This window comes from Alternaria novae-zelandiae, assembly GCF_023758075.1.
Source record: "Alternaria novae-zelandiae strain BMP 2774 chromosome Unknown scaffold_7, whole genome shotgun sequence".
NCBI classification, from domain to species: Eukaryota; Fungi; Ascomycota; class Dothideomycetes; order Pleosporales; family Pleosporaceae; genus Alternaria; species Alternaria novae-zelandiae.
This window is the reverse complement of record NW_026056967.1, coordinates 1,392,621-1,403,039: the sequence shown is the minus strand read 5'-3', so window position 1 is coordinate 1,403,039 and position 10,419 is coordinate 1,392,621. Positions and strand designations below refer to the sequence as shown.

Sequence of the window (10,419 nt, the reverse complement as noted above, 5' to 3'; positions counted from 1 at the left end):
TGATGGCGTTGGGAAACCTCACCCCCACTCTTGGAAATGCGTTCCCAAAGCTACGCCACCACGCGCAACCCCGCCCACTAGCGGCACGACTCAACTCCACACTCGGCCGCGATAGTCGGACTTCTCGACCCCGATAAGCATGGCCTCTATCCGACGCGATATCGTATAGCATTCCGTGAAGCGGGTTCTTGAGCCTCTCTTCACCCCATTTCATCTCCAGTGCCCCCATCCTTTGATCAGATCATCGAAATAATCTCTCAGATTCTGCGCTATGGCATCCACTACTGTCGACAGTGCGAGCTCAGGGACCCGCGGGCGCAAGAGAAGGAACTTGAGCAAGAATGAAGGGAAGAAGTTTGTCTGCACGAATGACGGGTGTGGGCGGTCTTTCACTAGAGCCGAGCATTTGCAAAGGCATTTGCTGAATCATTCGACGGGAGAATACACGTGTGATCGATGCAGGGCTCACTTTAAGCGGAGGGATCTTCTTGGTAAGAATGATGCACTCTTTGCTTGGCTTCGAGAATGCATGGCTGTTTCTTGCCCATGAGCTGCTCTTCGCCGAGACGCACGGAACTACATGCCCTCAAGATGCCGCGCTCCTTTCGTGCTACAAGACGAAAGAGCTTTCCATGAAACACAGCATCTAGACTCTTGTTTGTTGGTTCTCGCATCTGATGTGTAGCATCACATCGTTGCTCTAGTATTGATCGTGGTCACTAACCCATTTGCGCAGAAAGGCATATCAGTCGCCATCGGCAAAAAGACGAAGAAGCCGGCGCTGAGGGTTGTGGAGTACTCAATACCCGAAAGCGAATGTGGAAAGATGCCGAAGGCAAGATAGTCACGAAGAAGCCCAATTTATCTAAAGACGGTCAGAGAACCGGGTCGCTGTCGCTATCGCAAACCGAGGACCTCTTGCAGTCGATGCCAGACTTCGCGGAGTTCGCAACACATCAAGGCCTTCCTATATCACCACCGACATCGAATGGGCCATCCCTACCCCATTCGTTGGACGATAGAGACTCCGGCATAGGAATCAACTACCCCCAAACAAATCTCGATCCGAATAGCATTCCTTCATCTAGTTCATACTCGCCCACAGATCAACGCTTCTGGTCCGCCAATAACACGCAGTCATCAGCCGAGCCATTTACCTCTGCGATTTACGACAATGCGCCATTTGACGAGATATTCAATCCAGACACAGCAAGTTCTTTCAATGCGCCTTTTACGACCATGAGTAATTACAATTGGCTCTTTGATATGGACTGGACGAGAAACGATCAGGCTCAACAATCGATCATAGAAGACCCATTCCCTGCCCTACCCTTCGAGGATAATGCGGTGTCTCAATCGATCCAGAATTTAGATTTTCAATTGGAACAGGTGGACATGGAGGGGCCGCTATCGACGGTCGGCCAGTTTGGCTCACTTCCGTCCCAGCCAAATGAGTCTCTTCACCACCAGCACCATCACTCACCGATTGCACAATTAATCACGCCGCCGATTGATGACGCAAGCAGAAAAGCTGGTCCGCCATCAAATAATGAGCCCTCCGTACCCGCGACAGACAACAATGCTTCCATCGACGTTGAGCGACCACTGTCTTTGCTGCAACCATCGCGAAGCCTGCCGATCATTGATGAACTAGCTCGTCAGCAGCTACTCGATCTCATTGACATTGTACAGCCTACTGTACCAGACGGCAGTATAGTCATGCGAGACCACCCGCTGCTCTCGTTATCATGCTTGCAAACCTACTGCGATCTGTTCTTCACGCGTTTCAACACCACATATCCGTTGATACACATGTCTACTTTTGACCCATCAGAAGTCGACACACTTCTCCTTGTATCAGTCTTGCTGTTAGGCGCAACGTATGGAGAGAAAGACGCACACCAGCTCGCAGTAAGTGAACTCGCAATATAGTCTTCAAGCTTCGACTGACTCGAACTAGGTATGCATCCACGACGTGCTGCGGCCACAGATCTTTGCCAATGCCGGCTTTTCAGCGAAGCCAGATCTCTGGGTCCTTCAAACTATCCTATTGGTCGAGTGTTTCGGTAAAAGCAGAGCTGGACAAAAGCAACACGACATGTCGCATCTCTTCCACGGCTTACTCATCAACCTCATTCGGCGGAGCGATTGCCAAAGTATCCGGCCACCAACACCGGAAGAAGCCACGGATGATCTTGAAGATGACTGGCGGACATGGTGCGAAGCAGAGCAAAAGAAGAGGTATGTATTCATCAACTGAACCCTCACGGCACCTAGCTCAAAGTGCGCAGGCTGGCGTTCCTATGCTTCATGTGGGATACGCAACACGCAGTGCTTTTTTGCCAGTCGCTCTGCATGTCCGCTTTTGAACTCCGTTCCAACATGCCATGCGATCAGTCCATCTGGGAGGCCGACTCAGCCGAGACATGGCATCAGTTGCGACAGAAGCAGCCAACGACCCCATTGTTCCTATCGTGTCTGAAGATGTATCTTCACCCCGATGCTGCGACTATCCCCAAGAACCTGAATGCGTTGTCGCGGTCGTTGCTTCTACATGGCCTAATGTCTGTAGCATGGGATATGCAACGGCGCGACCAGACGTCGCTGGGCGTCATTGAGTCAAACCCACTCGGCAATTGGCAAGCTCGTCTCGCGGCCTCATATTCCGCGTGGCACGCAGACTACACTGCTTTCTGCGCCGCATACCTTTCGTCGCTTCCATCATCCACACCCTTCCTCGCTAGAGAGTTCCACGTCTGCCGCACCGCCACACTAGCGCTTTACCACTCCGCGCACATTCTCCTTCATACACCCTTCCTGGACCTCCAAATCTACGCTGGCTCACGGCATATCCTTGGCCGCCCAGTCGCGCGCCATGACTACGCACGCTCTCAGCGTGTAATCAAGAAATGGGTAGCAGAGAACACAGAAGAAGCCGGGAAAGCAGTCTGGCACGCCGCCGCTCTCGTCAGCGAAGGCGTGGAAGTTCTTGACGGCGACCTGAGCTGTTCAGACATTAGTGGAGGGAGACTTTGGCACCACCCTTGGGCCGTGTACCTTGGTACGTTGGTGGTATGGGGCGTATGGTATGCTCGGCCAACTCCACCACCACCGTCTGGAGATCAATTACCGCATCATCTTCAGCATCTAGACGACGAGGATGAGATCATCTGGGATCCTGCTGCGGAAATGAAGATATTGCTTGGCGCTATTCTCGTAGCTCAACCTGAGAAGCTGCTTGAAACTGGCAGTGAAGGCGTTTTCGCTGGCGGTATGGGGAAGAGGGGGACGAATGGGCTTGCAGCCGTCGTGAGCAGGTGTTTGAGTAAGGTGCGGTGGGCTGTCGTGCATGATGGTATGATGGTTCTTAGAGGGCTTGTACAGTGGCGTTTAGTTGGCGGTAGTGGTGGCCTATGAAATGCCAAGATCGAGAAATTCAATCGCGACATCTATCTCTTCGGCACCTAGTCGCTTCCTTCTCCCCGTGTAATCCCAAGCCATCTATGACGGTGACCAAGAGTCCTCGCAGGCTTCTTATATGGCCACTGTCTGTCCACCTTTGCTGGTCTGGCCGGTCTGTCATCGTTGGCGGTCGAGGATGGGGTTGAAGTACCCGAAACAGTGATGGACGTGCGCATGTTCCCTGCGTGTTTGGTGACCTCGGCAGTCGATTCAGTTGTCGGGCTATCGTGCGTGGTTGCGTATTCTTCATAGAGTGTTTTCACCAACCTAGCAGCCCAGGACGAGTCACCTAACCCCAAGCGATATCGAATGGACGAACCGAGCGCAAAGGCCTTTAGCTCGCTAGCCAAGTTCAGCTCAAACTGAACGTACTCTGCTCTGGCGGCGGCCTTTGACTGCTGGTGTATGCGCTCGATACGTGATTTCTCTGCCCGATACCGCTTCGTGTGGGTTGATGTACAGGAGTGATACAATCGAGTTTTCGCAATCTTGAGCTGCTTGTTTGCGGCCGAATATCTCTGGGCGGCCAACTGTCTCGGGCCAGCGCATTCATCTAAATACCTCTTGCCATATACTGTTAGTAGATCTCTGTACTTTTGCGTCAGAATGACGAGGGAGCTATCTTCGACAAGCCAAGCAATGCTCTGAGCATCAGCAAGCAACTCCTCAAGACGGTCCAGATTCACCTCCGTGAACTCGTGTGCATACGCATTGCGGATGAAGCGAAGAGATTCAAGCCTTCTCTGGATGATCTTATAGAGGTGGCGCCAATGTTCGTCCTCGTCCAGGAGCTTTTCAAAGTCCTTGATAGATAAACCTTCGGGGTCATTCAAGTTCTTCTCTTGCATTACATCGGGAAACTGACGTCGGCCAAATACGAAAATTGCTCGTTTGAACCGTTCGTGAACATCACCCAGAATGTGGTATTGGACTTGGTACGGCACCATGACCATGACGGGTTTCGAAGCTCCACGGGTCTGAGTGGACTCCGGACTAGAGCCCAACTGCTGACCTGTCGTGTCTGTCTCTGGCTCGATTGACAATACAGACCTTTTTTCTGCACGGAGTCTCTCAAGATAGTCGCCGGAAAAGAGCAGCTTAAGGCTAGTAACCTTGTTTTGCTTTTCAAGGATATGTTCTGACATCCCATCAAGCTTTGTGGTTGGCTTCAGGTATTCCAGTGTTTCATTGTAGGACGAACTCTGAGCTGCGCGCCAACGCTCCATCTGTTTGATCTCCTGTTGTAGAGTAGAGTGAGAGACTCTTGTGAACGGATTAAAGGGCCGCCCCAAGGTCGCAGTATCGATGGATGCATGCCCCAGTATTCGAAGCTGTCGGTACGATCGGTCGATGTGGTGCAGGAGTGCAGAAATCTCGCGTTGCTGAAGGCTCTTTGCTGAGCCCCTAGTTTCGTATTCTCGTACCTTCGCCAACAGTATCGCGGTCGTTTCACGAAAGAGCCTTGTTTGCTCATCCCGCGGTAGCCTTGGGGCAACGCGCGTAAACCAACCTTTTGCCATGTACTCATCATTGGCAAGCGACCTCTCTACGAAATCCGTGAAAGATTTTCGGGGCTCCGCCTTCTCCCCCTCTGGATCCGTGCCAGGAGTCTCGTCACTTGCTTTGATCTGCTTCTCAAATTCAACAATATGATCTTTGTGCTTACACAAGAGCCGGAGTCGGCGCCTTAAGCGATCCCGTGGTGCCTTTTGTCCTGGCACTGTGCGTTTGTACATTGATCTCGTCAGTATGATATGAGGCCGCAAAAGCTCCAACAATGCAAGAGCCGCTGCTCTCTTATCAGAGGGTGTGGGCAAGAGTTTAACGTAATGCATCCATGGCATCGTGATCGGGAAGCTTCTGTCGTCATCGATCGCAGCGCTAATCGATTGAATTGCAGCTTCATGCCGTGCTTTGGCCTCTGATGTCACTTCGTGTACAACATCTGCATCGTGCTTCGTACTTGTATCCAGGACTGCCCCGTCGCCCATTGATGGGTCGTGTTGCTGGGTGGCACGCGTCTCTTCCTCATCATCTCGCTTCTGCAACCCTTGCGACGACCACCTTGACGACGAGAATTGTATGCCTGCTGGCCTGAGCGAAACTAGGGCCTTGCTGTTCCAGCTTTGTCCGAGCGATGACGTTGCTGTACTTCGTGACGCAAGCCATGCTCGGCAACTTGCGTGCGAACCGAGTGCAAGACTGCGCCAGAGAGTGTCAAAATGCATCAATGATAAGAAAATTGCGATGAATCAGCGGAAGGAATGCGTAGAGGGGATGACAACGCGACGACAGTTGGGGCTGCTATCTCGAAGGAAAATGTGAACCAAAGAAGGCCGTGCGTGCTAGTGGCTGCGCTTACCGCATTGGGCGGTGTCTACGCCATTGCTCGAGGGCGGAACGCAGCAATCCAAGTGGTAACTCTTGCGTAGAACTGAGGTTGCATTCATATATACATTTGATCCGCACAAAGCCACTCGATCCGCTGACATGAAAGAATGCAGCACTGCCTAAGTGAAGTATCTCCACATCTCACTCTCTTCTCCATCGCCCAACTCGCTAGTTCTAACATCATCCGCCCTCAGTCTGACACCTTGCACCTTGTCTCTCCGTCGATTCTCCAGCTTCATCCACCCTCCCAGCCACAGTGTGAAGCAGATACACGTAACATTACAAGCTGCAGTTGCATAAAGCGTCGGCAGATACTTTGGCGCGTACTCCTGTCTGAAGGTCGCAGCGGAGACGATGCCTCCAAGGTTGCCTAGTCCGACCATGAGGCCGGTCGTAGCAGCGCGAGCGTTCTCATTGAGATTGTTGTTGTTGTGCCAAGAGTGTACGAGACAGGAAGGTACGTACGCGCCTGCACATAACAAAAAGCAAGCGAAATATGCGACGGCTTTGTTGTTGAGAACGTCGATGGTTGCGAGAACGATGAGTCCGGCGAGAGAAATGCAAAGAGCGCCGCAGATGTGGAACGTGCGTTCGCGGAAGAAGTCGCTGCTGTACGTTATGCAGAGCAAGACGACAAATCCCACCGCATTTGGCGCTACGGTCCAGAGATTGGTCTTGATGACGGAGAATCCGAGGCGTTGGACGATCTGAGGCAGAAAGTTCGAGGTCGTGCTGAAAGCTACAGGGTAGGTGAAGGCGATGATGCACCAAGGAAGCATCTTCCACGTGTTCCACTCCTTGAAACACTCTCGCATGTTAAACTCGTGGGAGCCGGATGAGGATAGATCGCGCAGTGTACGACGCTCGGCTACGTTGCGTTCAGCCTCGTTCAAGAACCACGCCGATTGGGGAGTCGCTGGTAACCAGGCATACGCTATCAAAGCAAGGACCACAGTAAGAGCGCCCTCTATGATGAAGAGAAATTTCCAGCCGGGAATGTTGGTATGCTCGATCTGAAAGACGCCGAAGGAAATGAGTCCGCTGAAAGCACCGGCAAGAAGTGCACTGCCAAAGAATAGTGCGATGCGGAAGCCGAGTTCGCCGCGCGTGTAGAAGAGCGTGAGGTAGAAGACGACGCCAGCGAAGAACCCGGCCTCGAAAGCACCGAGGAGGAGGCGAATGACGAGCATGCCTGCGAAGTTGTGTGCTGCGCATTGGAAGAGAGCCATCGCGCCCCACCCTACCATCACTGTGGTTTATCGTCAGCTCATGTTGCGTGATCTGAGAAGACGGACTTACAAGTCGGAAGCATAACTCTGCCACTCCATTTCTTCGTCAACATGTTCAGTGGAAGATCGCACAATCCGTTCGGTATGTAAAATAGCAAGATCAACAAGCTATACTGTTCGCCGGTAAAACCAAGGTCCTTGTCCATTCTATCTGTCTTCGCATTACCCAGATTCGATCGGTCAACGCTTGTGTCGGGTCAGTCTGCCATAAGGTCAGGATACAAGGGAGATGAACCCACCTGTTGAAGAAGTACATCAGCGAGAGGAATGGCAACAGATAGAAGTCGAGCTTTCGGACTGCATGATCTATGAATATGTGGTCATTGTTTGGTAATGACAAGTCAGAACGTACCATAGGCGCTCTCGATATTCTTATCGAAAGTGTCAATGACTATACCAGCTTCTTCTTTTGAGGTGCTGGATCCGGATAGCCTCCGACCTTTTTCTTCGATCATGGTGACGTCCTTCTGCTGCTCGACTGGCATGGCAAGGTGCGCACCGAAGCAAGGGTAGACCTGAGAAGGTCGTTAATACTAGAGGATATGCTGGCTGGCTGTTGTGCCGGTATTTGCTCAGTAAAGTGCGATGGCTTTAAGTAGCATCCTGTCATGTAACGTCTGAGCTGTTACTCATGCATGTACAACGCCACTGAGCCTCCCATCTTTGAACCCAGTTCACGTGCGTCTATCTTGCCTATCGCCACCGAACAGATCAGCACTGTAGCGCATAGATGGTGTGAACCAAGCGTGCAGCACATTGGGGGCCGAAGGATCGCGCTGCACACGACCTTTATTGATAAAGCGGAAGTCTCAAAGAGGAAATGTTGATAAGAGTGGGGGGAGGGACACATGCAGAAGACTGACTAGGTGCAGCGGACATGTGCTGGAGATAGGCGTACGTCTGGCTAATGCCAAGCCCGCAAGAGAAGGGCTTACCAAAGTTGTATACGAGTGGCCATGGACGAGAGCTTTGTTACCATGATGGTAGGAAACAGCGGTAATCATAGTCATGAATCTATCTCTGCCAGGTTGATACCGTGAATATCCCCCAAACTCCAAAGCCATGCACTGGAATCTCGAACTGTCGAGATGACCCAAAAATGTCTGCTTCTACGTATCTCGCAGGAACTGCTCGTAGTATTCGTCCATCCATTGTACAGCAGCCATCCCGTTCTCCCTGGTGCCGTCGGCAAATCTCCGCACTGTTCCAACATAACCATCTGGACGTACGTTGACAACAACGACTTCCTTCTCGTCAAGACCATCCAGCCACTTGTCCATGCATGTCTGTTTCCGAGTGTCCTTGTCTGGAACATCGTCGAGGTATAATGTGAAGGCCGACTCGCGAAGTACGGCTGGTAGGTCTCGAATTTCGAAGTTGTTGCGATCCTCGTCGGTCACTAAGGCATACGTGAAGACACCACTGACGGGAGTGTATCGCTCGGGCAAGACAAACTGGTCGTGGGGTGCGGCGAGAGGTGGCTGCATGGTGTATGAGGCATTGCCAGCAGCTGTTACACGGCCGACGTATGAGTTGTTTCCTATGTGTGAATGGCACACGTTCTCTAAGAAGGGCATGGACGCAGGAACATTATGGGTGAAGAAGTAGATGCGGAATTGACCGAGAGCGGGTATGTCGGTCTGGATGTCGACCGGATTGGCATCGATGTAGCGTGTGACCTTCGCAGGTGGCAGCAGGTAGCCCGGCTTCAAATGCCCTTTATTGTAACCCTTCGCTTGCACGTTGAGAGTATTGAGGTCGTAGCTGACACCGTAGCCAGAGATGAACGCGACGTTCTTCGCGAAGTTTGCCGCAAGCGCTACCGGGTCTCCGTCGTGGAAAGCATTGGCGTGCTCGTAGTCGAAGTCGATCAGATCTTTGGCAATCTTCTGTCGTTCCTGCTCGTACGTTTCGAGAAGAGCAGGCTTCGCAAGGCCGCGCGTCGCGAAGTTGAGTTTCCAGGCCAAGTTCCACGCATCCTACAGAGAAAGAAAAGTCAGTGCATGTTTTACGTTCATTTCGTCCAGTAGGCACTTACATGCATCCCTGTGTTCATGCCCTGCGCCGCCTTGGGAGAATGAGTGTGACTAGCATCGCCAGCAATAAACACTCGTTGCTCGTGGTCAGTGAAACGCGCTGCGACTCGCTGTCCGATCTTGTAGCGTCCAAACCACTCAACAGTCTTCCACTCGAGTCGATATGGGCGTAGTATAGCCCGCGCCCGCTTTTGAACAAACTCTTGTGTAGTCTGCTGGGCTCCCACTGCCTCCGTCGAATCCGGCCGCAGTTCAATGTATAGACGGGTTAGACCTCTTTCGCGAGGGATCATCAAGACAGATCCTAGAGCGTCTGACTGTATGACCACCTTGCTCCAGATATCAGGGAAGTCGGTTTCGAGGACACCATCGAGCACGCCCCAGACGGCATCGGTTGATGAGCCCACAGGTGTCGCTCCAGGTATGCAATGGCGCACTTTTGAGTGAGCTCCGTCGCAGCCGACCACGTACCGTGTGGCGAAGGTCTTCTTGGTGTGACTGACGTCTTGCTGACAGTTGACCGTCAGTGGACGGATAGACACGGGTGTGTAGTCAAAGTCGACGAAAGCCGTGTTCCTGGAAACGACGACACCCCTTTCCCGTAGGTCGTCTTCCAAGACGCCTTCGACCATGCCCTGGTGTACCAGCAAGATGTATGGATCGAGTAAGTCGACTACCGGTGGGTAGTGAATCTCCCGACCAGTGCGGTGAAGCGACTTGTCGGCCGTCGACTTCCAGAAAGCGATGTCATAGATCTTGACACCCTGTCGCAGTAACGGCTCGGCAAGGCGCATCTGTCGCAAAGTCTCGATCGTCTTTGGTTGGATTCCGTCGGCGCGTCCGGTCGAGGTGCGGTCGGGTCGGTCGTCGATGATGCGCGTCTTGATGCCATATCGTACCAGGTTGTCGCTGTCACTGTTAGATGGTGTTTGCTCAACTGGCCTGCATTACCTACGCAAGCATCAGACCGGCTGGTCCTGCACCAACTACCATAACATCGCTCATGAAGCTTGAGTAGTCATCGTCTCTGGTATACGAGATTTGCGACGCAACCTCCAAGCTGTTGCCCGACGAACGAGACTCAGAGTCTGGCATCGCAATGCCAGGAGCCATCTTCTGTCTAACCGAAGACGGCGGGCTGTTGGACGTTGATCGCTTCATTAGATTCCATAATGAAGGAGCCATGCTATAAGGCCTATGGGCTGCGTTGATGGCCGGCCACTAGGGGCAAAGATGGGGGT

The 10,419-nt window shown here is 52.5% G+C and overlaps 2 protein-coding genes across 2 annotated transcripts; one reads left to right on the top strand and one right to left on the bottom strand.

The window, feature by feature from the left end:
- Positions 1-1,239: 1,239 nt before the first annotated feature.
- J4E88_004473 (uncharacterized protein) lies at positions 1,240-3,417 on the top strand (the record flags this gene model as incomplete). The annotated part of the gene is made up of 4 exons (XM_049398118.1): positions 1,240-1,243; positions 1,310-1,911; positions 1,961-2,241; positions 2,292-3,417. The coding sequence occupies 4 exons, from the start codon at positions 1,240-1,242 to the stop codon at positions 3,415-3,417; spliced, it is 2,013 nt and encodes a 670-aa protein (XP_049256563.1).
- Positions 3,418-5,972: 2,555 nt separating this feature from the next.
- J4E88_004472 (uncharacterized protein) lies at positions 5,973-10,291 on the bottom strand (the record flags this gene model as incomplete). The annotated part of the gene is made up of 7 exons (XM_049398117.1): positions 5,973-7,102; positions 7,153-7,328; positions 7,382-7,448; positions 7,495-7,657; positions 8,372-9,121; positions 9,181-10,087; positions 10,134-10,291. The coding sequence occupies 7 exons, from the start codon at positions 10,289-10,291 to the stop codon at positions 5,973-5,975; spliced, it is 3,351 nt and encodes a 1,116-aa protein (XP_049256562.1).
- Between the last annotated feature and the right edge of the window lie 128 nt (positions 10,292-10,419).